The sequence below is a fragment of the Canis aureus genome, chromosome 20 (assembly GCF_053574225.1).
Source record: "Canis aureus isolate CA01 chromosome 20, VMU_Caureus_v.1.0, whole genome shotgun sequence".
Lineage (NCBI taxonomy): Eukaryota > Metazoa > Chordata > Mammalia > Carnivora > Canidae > Canis > Canis aureus.
Window position 1 is genome coordinate 40119940 of NC_135630.1, and position 13297 is coordinate 40133236.

Sequence of the window (13297 nt, forward strand, 5' to 3'; positions counted from 1 at the left end):
ATAGTATTTCCCTATCTTAGCTATTTCTGATCCTCTCTACTTTATTTCATTTGTTTATTCATTTGTTTTCATTTCCCTGCTTTATACCCACTAGTATATTTTCAGCGATATCTATTTACTCTTGATCATCTTCCCATTAATTTGTTACTATTTTGTACTATTTTTTAAATGTCCTTCCTGAAATCTGTTATTTACTCTACAACTTTTCTTTATGAAGCCTTTACTGAGTTTTAAATTTCACATTTGATAATTTTATATATACAAGTATTTATTTAGTGATACTTAATTTTTTCAGGAGTATCATATGACTGTATTCTTCTGCTTCATAGTTGATTTTGAGGGAGGGGTATCTTTATTGAATATTTTTAATTCTCACTTTCTGTTAACCTCATACAGTTATGTCTGTGTGTCTGTTGCCAGCTATATATTCTTCTTTATAAAAATCTCAGATTTTCTAGGATATAGATGTGTAAGGATAGTAAAATATTAGATGACCCACTAGACTTACATTACTATTACTCTAAGGAACTATGTCCCTAAGAAATACTTTTTCTAGAACTCTAAGAATTTATTCCCCAGCACTGTTAGGTGTGGATGCGTATTTTCTGACTATATATATATACTTTTATACGTATATACATTATATATATATACATATATGTGTGTGTGTGTGTGTATATATATATATATATATACTTTTTTTTTTTAAATTTCCCCTGCAGGGTCTTTAATTTCCATCACTAGTTTCTAGTTTCCACCTCTCCTTTCACCAACAATATTCCCAGAAATGACTCTGTTTTTTTCTCTTTTTCTTAGGTGGCAATTTTTAAAAACCATCATATTTGGTTTTATGCATAGTCAAGGTCCTTCACTTTGATTCCTTCTCTCAATGGTGATTTTTAAGTTTTATTTATTTTTATTTAAACTTAATTGACAAAATATTTTATAATTTCAGGTGTAAATCATAGTGATTCAATATTTTTACACATTAGCAAATGATCCCCAGGTTAAGTCTGGTTACCATCTGTCAATATACAGTTTCAATGCTGATATTTAAAAGGAAGATTAACTAGCGGTGCACTGTAGACTACGCTAAATTACTTAAGGTTTGGTGAGTGCCTTTATCAGCTTAAAGAATTTGTCTTTGTTAACAAATTTCTGAAGTTTTTGAATATGTATTTTGTAGAATTTATTGGAGGCTGTCTGCATCTATAAGATGATTTTTTCATGTAGAGCAATGAATTATGACATAGATATCTACATTTTAACCAAACTTAGAATTCTTATGTGAAAAATAAGTTATTTTTTTTTTTTTATCCACTGAAGAATTCAATTTGCTATTATTTGGTTTAGGAGTTTTTAAGTGACATGTGATTGTCCTTCATACTGTTTTCATTTGGTTTGGGGTACAAGATGATAACCTGTATCATAAAATACATTGAAAAATATTCCATCTTTTTCTAGTTTATGAATGTGTTTCTATATAATTTAAGTGTGTGCTTCTTGAATATTTTGAATATTTGGTAGATCCCAACTTTGAAAACCACCTATACTTAATGTGAAAACATTTTAAAACACTGTTCCATTTCCTTAATAATATAGGACAATCATATAGTTTCTTAAATTAGATTTGGTAATTTTTTTCTATAATTTATTCATTTTACTCAAGTTTTCAAATTTGTTGGCATGAAGTTATTAATACTATTTTATTTATTTATTTTTAATACTATTTTAAAATACATTTTAAAATCTGCAGTTATGCTTCCTTTTGATTACTTTGAGTTTTTCTACTTTTTAACCTAACTTAAGACATGATACATTTATTATTAGTAGTACTTTTTGCAGAGCCAAGTGTTTGTTTTGCTATGCCTCATTATTTTACCTTTGCTATAGTTCACTGAATTCTATTGTATTTCTCATTTCCTACCTTCTTCATTTGAATTTATTTTGTTCTTTTTCTAAATTCTGATATTGAATGTTAATTTATACATTCCATATTTCCTTTTATCAATGATAACATTTATGTACATAATATAATGTATATATTTTCTATTAAATCCATGAATAATGTAGAAATTATATTTTAATTTCCCAGTGTGTCACTTTGGGACAATTATAATTGTTGGAATTCACCTCTAATTCATTTGCATTATCTTTAGAGAATGAAATATATTACTAGCTGAGTAATAATTCACATGTTTTTAGTATAAATATATCTAGAATCTGGGGTTTTTGACATGAGAGAGTTTTATTACAGTATCAACTTTCGCATACTATTGGAAGCAGAAACTAAAAAGGGCACTCTACTCCACTATGTGTATGTAGTAAAATACTTTGCCTTCAAAAATTTTTCTATGTCTTATGTCTATATTTTGACATCTCCCTAAATCATCTGTTCCTTGTTTTTAAAGGGAGTTCCCTAGACCTCTAGCTTTGTAACATTGACAACAATATATGACTTCCTTATTTTTAACTTTTTTCTTTCCATGTTGTCTGACACATTACAGCACTTTACAAGTATTTGCTGAATGAAAGTATAAATGCAAAGATGAAACCAAATTTCTCTGATTTGAGGCAGGGATAGACCAAAGACTTACACAGAGTTCTGAAATCACATATTTAATAGCCGGATTCCCACAGGTCAACATCCCATAGATGGTTTCCCTTACTCATTTTTAAAACCTGCTTTGAATGAGCCAAGGACAGGATATTAAGATCTTAAGGTTTTACTGCATCTTTGGTGCCCAATTTTAAGATGAACAGTGTCTCAAAACATTAAAGATAAAGAAATTCTGCTCTATATTTGTACATACCTAGGGAGGCTTTTGGCTCAGAGATTTCTAGCTTGACTATATTTTCTTTTTTTTTCCAGAAAATTTTGTTATTTGTAGATAAGTGTTTAAGGGTAGAAGAGTGTCCACATTAAAAGTGATCATGAGCAAAAATCTTGTGCTTTGAGACAATGTCTGAACACAACATACATAAGATTAAAAACCACATTATTAATTTCAGTGATCCATCTAGCATAAAAATATTATGCTTCTACTTTAGGACCAAAAGTCCTCCTGTTAGAAGCGTTAACAACAGCCTCACAACCATCGGATTCACTTCAAGCATCTGTAATTGCCCTGCTTGCTTTATATCTACTAGGGAAAATCTGGGTTGTGGACTAAGTAGAACCTCATTTCACACGTAATACATAGCTTATCTTTTATAGTTCTATAGTTACAGTTATAAGACTCAACTATTTTCTACTAATGCATATCAGATTTTATCATAGCATTGAGCATATTATTTTTGATCTGGACCTTAGGTAAATAATTCTAATACAAATCAGAATATGGTAGATGGCCATACAGTAAGTTCAACATAAACATCAAGGAACTTGGCTAGTCTGCTCGAGGGAGGTATCTATACCTCAGTTAGTTTTAAATCCACCTTCAAAGGACAAGCAATCACAGCTAAGATAATTTAACAGAGAAGGAAAGATTAATCATTTTTTTACTGTACAGTAATAATTATTTCCATGCAACCACAGTCTCTACTATATTAACTTGGTAGAACAGAAAAATGATTATGAATAAGAAAGCACAGTGGGCTTTTGACAAGGGCAACATGCAATGTACTTTAAATTAAACTCGTATTTCACTTTTAATTTTAGAATAAACAGTAGTAGAACTAGTGATTTCCTTCACTGGAGGGATGACAATCTAGGATGCAGATAAAGTATTTTTATTCCCAAATAAAATAAAATTTGAGAATATGACATCAGAACTATTACACATCAGATACCTCTCCTCAAATTAGTATAGATTTTCTCTTACTCAGAAAAATTAATCTTGTATTTATATTTAAAAATTTGGAAGATGTTGGTATCAGTGAAAATTTAATAATACATGTGCTTTTTACCTAATTATATATGGTTCATTCAAATTTCTTAAAAATTCTGTTGAACTTCTGTAGCTTCTAAATAAGTAAAATTTTCTAGTGCTTAAAAATAGCATGCTTTAATTTACTGTCTATTTATCACATGAGGTGAGTTAATTGTTTTCAGACAATGTTCTAATCAGATACAATAGTGAAGTTTAATAAAAAAATTATTGGGTTGATTACGTGATAGAATTGTGAATTGGGGGCATGCCATTTTCTAAAGTATTTGTAATGAATGCATTTAAAATTGTTCCAAGTGAAATCATCAGTTCCCATGAGCAATACTTTGTATTACTACATACAGAAAGAGATGGATTCAGCAACATATATAATTTTTCATTTAACACAATTTAGGAATATGACAGGGCAATTCCTTATGTTTATGAATTTGAACCACTTAACATGATTGAAACTCTGCTTACTTCATATTTGAGAGAAAAAAGTAGCCATGTCTTTGTCAAAAACCCTTTACTTAACTGCAGCCTGCAATACAGGATGCAAGATATTAAAGTTCCAAATATGGCAGTTCAGAAGTTTAAGGTCTACATAAGAAATACTATGGAGAGATGAGGAAGGAGATTTCTGAAGCAATCACAGTTTAATAGTCTGAAGTAAAGAAGTTTTACATCATTGTTGGATTTAGGCAGTATATAAATTGATGTTAATATTGCATATTGTATATTCTACTCAAAAGAACAATTACTTTATAGATTTTTGGAAAAGCCAGTTTTTATTTATATTAATATTGTTTTTAATGCAACATATAAAAGTAGAGGAATTCTGCTATCACATACTCAAATTGAAAATAATCTAGAAATTAAATAATATATGTATATATTAATGTATATATACATACTTATATATTTATAGTATTTAAGGAATAATTTATAAATATCTTCCATTATTATAGACTTAATATTTTAATATTATTCTTAAGTATGGTTTTAAAAGCTGTTCATTCTGCCAAATGTTCATTTATATATATATGTATATATAAGCTTAGAAATATTTTCCTTTTGATGGAGGAATTCCAGTTCTGTTAATCAAAACTAAATAAATACTCCATAATACAATGTAGCTTTTTGTAGAGTGACAGATGTAACTACAGCAAATTTCTATGAATTATACATAAAATAATACTGGTTAACTATCTATATCCAGTCAACTAAATATTAATCTTCTAAAGAACTGGTTTTCAAAAATTCATAGCATTATGGGAAAAGTATGCTTTACAATTAGAATTTAAAATATTAGAATGAAATACTCTAGTTTACATAAAATTATAATCTTGTCTAAAAGGAGGATACACAAATTATTTCTACTTGTATTTTTTGAAATTAGTAAGGATCAATCAACTTTGTAAATACGAAAAAACCCACTAAAGTATCTGTAATGACAACCATCACTCTCTATAATGAAAATAACCTGAAAGACTAATTTTATAGCCTGGTCTTAATTAATAGTTTTTATCTACATACTCATTGTGCAGCTTTTTTTTTTTTAATTTTTTTTTTATTTATTTATGATAGTCACAGAGAGAGAGAGAGAGAGGCAGAGACACAGGCAGAGGGAGAAGCAGGCTCCATGCACCGGGAGCCCGACGTGGGATTCGATCCCGGGTCTCCAGGATCGCGCCCTGGGCCAAAGGCGGGCGCTAAACCGCTGCGCCACCCAGGGATCCCTACATACTCATTGTGAAAAGGAAAAGTGTTTGTAAAAATTTACTAATCTCATTTAGTAAGATACTTCAAACAGATAAATTTGTTTTCATTCAGTGAGGAAGCTCTCAAATATAGCTAGACATCAGATACTGCTAGGGTAGTCATCGTGATTGTTGGCCATCAAACTCTCTGTTCTGTCAATTCTTACTTTCACTATGTCAAGGGAAGAAAGGGGGGTGTGAAAAGTCATCAATGTTGGTAATGCATTGCTGTTAGACTCTAAATTACTATACTATTTTTATTTTTTAATTTATTTTATTTTATTTTTATTTCTATATTTTTTAGTATACTATTTTAGAGAGCCAATTTGACACTCCATATCAAAAACCTAAACAGGGATGCTTGGGTGGCTCAGTGGTTGACTATCTGCCTTCAGCTCAGGGCATGATCCCAGAGTCTCAGGATCGAGTCCTGTTTTGGGCTCCCCACAGGGAGCCTGCTCCTTCTTCTGCCTATGTCTCTGATTCTCGGTGTCTTTCATGAATAAATAAAATAAACTATTTTTAAAAAACCCTAAACATGGAACACCTGGGTGGCTTAGCGGTTGAGTGTCTGCCTTTGGCTCAGGTGTGATCCCGCAGTCCCAGGATTGAGTCCCACATCAGGCTCCCCACAGGGATCCTGCTTCTCTGTCTGCCTATGTCCCTGCCTCTCTCTTTCTGTGTCTCTCATGAATAAATAAGTAAAATCTTAAAAAAAAAAAAAACTAAACAAATACATATGTACATATGTGCTTTGCCTAGGTATCTTTTAAAACATATATATTTGTGGTAATAATCACAAATAAGTATGTATAAGAATGTTTATCTCTGAATAATCTCTAGTATCAAAACTAGCGTCACTTTAATGATGATTCAAATTGATTCATTTAAATATAGTATAGTAAATCTAGTTGGCAGAATGAACATACATAACATACATATTAAAACCATACTTAAGAATATTAAATAATAAGAATGTAATAAATAATGGAAGATATTTATAGATTATTCCTTAAATACTACAAATATATATGTGCTATGATTACAATATTTAAGAGAAAATCAAATAGTTTTTAATATTAAAAGGAATTAGAAATATGTATTAGAAATACCACATATATGTTAAAAGGAATTAGAAATATATATTAGAAATAAGTATGATTTATACTGTAAGAGTATGGGGTGATGAGATTGTGTTTGATTTTAAATTTGTTCACTTAATTCAGTTTAGAATCATACACATTTTTATAGCATATATACGTGTCATGGTAATCATAAAGATTCATAAAAGAGCTTTTTGCAAGTTTTTTTAAAAATTGAGACAAAGGAATTCAAACTATTTAAGATTGTGTGTGTGTAGACTTAGGTATAACTTACATTTATCTAACCACTGACCTCTAACTCATGAGCAAAGTAGATTTATTTCGTTAACATTGCCAAAATATCCATAAATAATCATTCAGTCATGTTTATTTCTCAGTGAGACAAGCTACAAATTCTCTGAACTGCCACTAGAATAGATCAAAATATTTTCTACTTCAAGGAAAGCTTTGTTATAATCTTCATATAGAAGAGGAACAAAGTAAACCCATCTGCTCTATGAAGTTTTTGTAATAATGAATTAGAATGCATGTCAGGATTATTTGATTGGGGGCAGAAGGTATTTCTTCCTAAGGCTTATAAAGGAACTTCTGATGATTCATAAATATCTTGATTCCTACCTACCAGCATCAGCACCCCCCGCATTCCCAGCCAGTCCCACACTTTTAAAAGACACTATTTCTCTTCTTAATTTGTTGAATAGATTGTTTTCCTGGAATTGTATATATAAAAGATGTATTACACATCTTTCCCTATCTTTCACTCTCTATCTTATAAATATTTACAATTTGTATCTAATTTTGACCACCTGGGTTTTCACACAATTTCTTGAATATAAAATACTGGTCTTTAAAAATTTAATCAATTTAAAAATTTAATAAAATGCTACATTCACTTTTGGAAAGTGTGATTTATTATTTTTGGCCAAAATATCTCTCCTATTTATGATAACAAAGTTGACTATTAGCTAGCAATAGTTAATCAGGTAGAGCAATTTGCTAGTGAAGCTTCCTCTAGTTCACATTTAAAAACAAAAAACAAAAACAAACAAAAAAAAGAGTTCCCTTAGTCATACCTTTCTGATGTAATCATTTTAAAAGTTAGATACAAAACTGTCAGAAAATTTATGCATATATAAATATATTTATTTAGAACATAAATGAGATCACATTATACATTAGTCTATAACCTATTTTTCCAACTTAATGATATACTATGAAAATTAATCTACATCTCTATTTTGGACATTATACGTGTCCCAAATTTTTTATTTCAGCTTTGATTAAAATTAAAGCCATGACAATTATTTTAATAGGTACAGACCTTAGACAAGTGTTTAATTTTAAACTACTGATATAAGATTTTGAGAATTCAAGGCACTGAGTTGCTGAACATAAATATGTATGTAGATAATGATAAAAGTATAAGAATATGCACAAGGCTTAAAAGTTCTAATGACATAAAAGTAGCTAGGTTGTTTCGGGATCTTTTGGCACATTTATATTTTTTACTCTATATTTTGTAAGCATGAAATTGATTCTTGGCTAGTTTGTTTGGAAACTCTCCTAGAGGATTCCTATTTTTCCACAAAGTTTTATCTTTATAAATTATCTTTTACCTGAGACTAGGATGTTTATTTATGTGATTTTGAAGGAAACTAGTTCTCATGAATATTTGTTACTGGCCATTACATTCAAATTGATTCATTAACCTTGTCATTTTTTACTATTTCTAAATTCTCTAATTTTTTAGTAATTGGATACAACTTTATAAACTTTTAACTGTAAACTCATTTGCATTTTAAAGGAAAAATAACCCTTTCCTTCTTTTTATCAGGAAGTCTATAAAAATTTAGCACAGTCTCTCTTTATCCTAGTTTTTCAAATCTGCATTACATTTGCTTATGAGCATCTACCATAATATATCCAACTTTTCGATGGACATGTAGTTTGCTTCAAGTATTTAAAACATTTATAGCACTTTGAAATACTGCTTGTACAAAATAAAGAATATGTATTTGTTGAATGAAAAGTTTTCTCTAGATTGTCCTCAAGTCTATGAAAGTAGGGACTGGGTAATTTTCATGTATTCAATTCTATATCCAAAGACCCTCACCTCTTAGCATACATGTATGACTCACTGAGTTCTGTTGAGTGTTGAGACTCTTGTGGGAAGGTACAGTTTGAACTTGTAGCTATGGAGGGGAATCCTCTTTCTAAAATGTAGTCCTTGGGTTAAATATATGGCTGGACTTCACAGGCATTAACTGTAGATTCATAATATGTCACAAAATTGTACTGCAATGACACCGAATAGAAAGAAGCCAGCACTTACCTGGACAAGAAACATCGCTATGTGGTGAAATTCTCCACGGCCCCCCTGCTTAACAGGAACTGTCATAAAGAATTTGCTGCCATCTCTAGAAAACACCGGCTCCTCATTCTAAAACACAGAAGTGCATATAATGATCTCAAGATGGTATGTGCTTTGTGCTGCCAACCATTGCTAATTTAAGTATGGGTTACATAAATTTCTGATTTAGAATTTGTTTGTGAAATGGTCAAATTATCTCTAAAAATAATGTGAATGCACCACCACCACCTATCTTCAGAAATTTTGTAGGTTTCTGAAACTGTGCCCATTAAACAGTAACTTCTCATCCCTCCCTACCTTATTCCCCGTCATTCTCTTTTCTGTCTCTTTGATTTGGACTACCATAAGCAGCTCTTTAATGAATGGTTTACCAAAAAACATGCAATTTTTAATATGTGTGTTCTGAAATCTTTGACTCAGCAATTCTGGTTACTTGAACATACATTTCTCTTGATGTATATATAAATTTACTGAAAACATAGAAGATAAAAGGCTGCAAAATTGGAAGGAATCCAGTGAAAATCATTTAATTCAAACTTCCCATCTTCACTTCTCACTCCTCCAAAAAAAAATAAAAATAAATAAAAAAACCACAAACACAAATGCCCATTTGATCATTTTTTAATTAAACTCTAGTGGCATGTTAAATCAATAGAATTATTTTCTGAAAATTAAATGATGGAAGCTATACATATAGATTGCTTTCCTTTTGCTCCAGGGGAAACATTAAGAAAATGGATTTGCCTGACAAAACACTGGATTCTTTCCTATTGGATTAGTGAAAGTGATTACACATATGGTAAAAGAAAGGCTTTGCTTATGGTTTCTTCTGCAGGTCTTTAAAATGGCCTACAAGCTCTTTGAGGTGATCTGGCCCACCACTCTTTCTGATCTCCTCTTTTCATTCTCCTGTTTCCATATTGTGCATGCTTCTGCTCCAGGGCCCTTGCACTTTCTATTCCCTTTGGTTCTTTCTTTTATGTCTTCCATATGTTGTCTCTTTGTCACCTTATCACTGAGGTGCTTCTCACTTACCCCATCTAGAAGGGGATCTTAGAGCGAGATCACACAGCTCTATCTGAACCCTTCGTCCCCTTTTACCTACTTCCCGTTTCTTTCTATATTACCTAATAGCATCCAACACACTATGTTATAGGCAGGTATGCATTTTTTTTTGGGTGTATATATGTGTATATATGAGGTGGGCAGGTAGGTAGACAAGTAGGTAGTGTTCCCCTGGAATGCAAGCTCCATGGGTAAGGAACCTTCCATTTGTCACTGTTCTATCTCCAGCACCTAGAAAATGACTATCACATAAATTGTGCTTAATACTTATACACTTAATGAATAAGTAAATGACTATTTTCATTTTAGCTTTTACTAGTGAGCTTTACTAGTGAGATTTTAGCTTTACTAGTGAGATCATCCTTTGATAGAAATATAAGGATATTTTCCTTGTCTACTTCATGGACACTCATGAAAATATATGATGATATATGCAAACATTTAAAACTGAAATAATATACAATTCAAGGATGAAGACAATGCATCGTTGCTAGGCATATAATATAAGAAACTTGACTGAGCGAATCACATCTTTCAACTATGATAGAGTCAATAATTCTGTAGGTTCCATCTCTTGTGCTCTGGGATTTCTCTTGGCCTTTGCACATGAAGCTTTTTCTCTCTGGAACAACCTTTCTGTTTCCCTTTATGTTGAATCTTACTCTCCCCTCCTCCCTCGCCTGCCCCTTCTTAAACTCAAGGAACAGGAACCATTTCCAAATCTCCCTAGTTAGAGAGTATCTCATAGTTAGGAAATCTCTCCTCAGAGATTCTAACAATTACCCTGTGTTCATCTCTATCATGGCATTCAATGCATTCTATTATATGCTTGGCTTCCTTCACTAGGCAAGTAATAATTAAACTAAATTTGCAATTTTATCTTTTTAGCTATATTGCCTAGGACCCAGTAGGTGTCCAACTCATAAATGAATAGATGAATATGTACCACAGGCAAAAATGGTTGTTATATATCACTCTATCCACATTTGCTCCAACCTATTAGCTCCTCCCCTATTCAATATTATCCCTTTGTGATTTGCTCCAAAAATAAGTTGCCTTTTTAAGGTACAGGGATATCTGTATCTATTTTACTTTTTATATTTGTGTACCCATCTCCTTCCAATTCTAGTGCCTTATAAATGGCTCAGTGAAGGAGCAGATGGGAACTATAATCTCGTATGCATTGCTGCGCTTAATAACTTTCACCACTAGGCAATATCTGCCTATAAATAGAGCTCTATGCCAACCTCTTCCTAGAATCAAATAATGGAAATGGAGCCAATTGCACTGTCCACTTTCATGTTTGTGAGTCAGTGTTTATGATGCACAGAGCAATGGATTGGGAATACCAAATTCTATCTCTTGACCAATAATTCTGTACAGAGGTTATCACAAGTCTCTTGAAAGCCAGGCCAAATATGGCTAGTTCTCTATTCTCACTACAGTCCAGAAAGTAAGCATATGATGATTATGTTAAGTTTCTAGTTTTCTTAGAAATTTGTTTCATCTCATTACTACTATCATTCTCATATTTTAGATTTCATCAAATTCTAAAAATCTCTAAAAGCTTCTAGAGAAAAACTCAACTGTGACAAATTACCATCTGCATTATTTTTTAATGAATAGTTATCAATTGATAACTGATAGTTATCAATATCAATATCAATATCAATAGTTATCAATTGATAATTGATAACTAGTTTCTATGCTTTAAGAAGAATTTCTATTAAACATTCATAAATCTGGGGTTCAAAATGTAGATAACACAATTCCTAAAGCACATGGATTATGTTGATGCATGTTACAATATTATGAATGTCACTGAAAATAAAACTGATAGCAAAATAGGTTTAATAATGCAGGGCAATTTAGAATATGTCAATATCCATTATGTTATTGCTTCTCATTGTTTTTATTTTCAGTTTCTAACTTAAGAAATTCCATTACTGACTACAAGATCAAAGTTGATTCTTTTCCAATTTCATTAAATAGTTTATATTAATACCTACTTATTTATTGGTAGATAAATATAAGTAAGGATAATGCTTATGCTTCCAGCAAGAAAAGGTTTAGCTTATCTATAGTCCTTCCTACTTTTCTTTATCCAGCAAGTATTTATGGAAATTTTCTTATAAACAGACTCTATATGAGGCATTTAGTCGACAATGGGGAAAAAAAGTGAGACCCCTCCTGCCCTTGTGAATGTAGGGAAACAACATAGAAATGATTGTGTAAGGATTACAAAAAAGATTACATTTGACTTTAAAAAGAAAGCTTTTATAAACGGATGTGATGTGGTTATAGTGGTTGGAGGAGGTAGTATTTTAGATGGGTGATTTAAGCTGAGGTTTGAAAAAGGAGCAGCCTTCACAAAATAGTTGATAGAATTCCATTTAGAAGAAAAGCTCATTACAAAGAACCTGTGAAGTGCTCGCTTCAGCAGCACATATGCAAAGAACCTGTGAATATTAGAGCTAATGTGCCTAGAATGGTCCTAGAATGGAGAAGGAACTGACAACAATTGTTTCAACTGTAGAATAGGCATGGCTAGGGGCAACCAAGTATATACTTTGCCATGGTCTGTCAGCCAGCCTGCAGCATGGAGAAGAGATTGGCATGCACCTGAGGAGTTGAGCTTTCAGCAGGCAAAGAGGACCTGCAGTTTCTTTTCTTTCTTTTCTTTTTTTTTTTTTTTTAATTTTATTTATTCATGAGAGACACAGAGAGTAGAGAGAGAGAAAGGCAGAGGCGCAGGCAGGAGGGAGAAGCAGGCTCCATGCAGGGAGCCCGACGTGGGACTCAATCCCAGGTCTCCAAGATCACGCCTCAGGCTGACAATGGCGCTGAACTGCTGAGCCATCTGGGCTGCCTGGACCTGCAGTTTCTACACAAATAGTGGATGCTGTTTGTGAAGCTGAGTAAAGTAAACTGACTAGAGATCTTGGAATGTAAAATTGAAAAACCTGGTGATGAATAATATACAGAATAATAGTCTACGAAAAATAATATGCAGAAAAGGATAAGAAAACCTTAAGAATGACTACTAGGGGGATCCCTGGGTGGCGCAGCGGTTTAGCGCCTGCCTTTGGCCCTGGGCACGATCCTGGAGACCCGGGATCGAATCCC

The 13297-nt window shown here is 32.0% G+C and overlaps 1 protein-coding gene and 1 long non-coding RNA gene across 10 annotated transcripts in view; one reads left to right on the forward strand and one right to left on the reverse strand.

Moving 5' to 3' along the window:
* The window catches only part of LOC144291733 (uncharacterized), a 167109-nt gene that overhangs the window by 69535 nt on the left and 84277 nt on the right, over window positions 1–13297 (forward strand). The window lies entirely within an intron of this gene.
* DPP10 (dipeptidyl peptidase like 10) overlaps window positions 1–13297 on the reverse strand; it is a 1281550-nt gene that overhangs the window by 61226 nt on the left and 1207027 nt on the right. For all 5 annotated transcript variants that reach the window (XM_077861455.1, XM_077861454.1, XM_077861453.1 and 2 more), the window contains one exon: window positions 9068–9175. In XM_077861455.1, the coding sequence (XP_077717581.1) occupies window positions 9068–9175 (108 nt within the window). The remainder of the gene's footprint in view (window positions 1–9067; window positions 9176–13297) is intronic.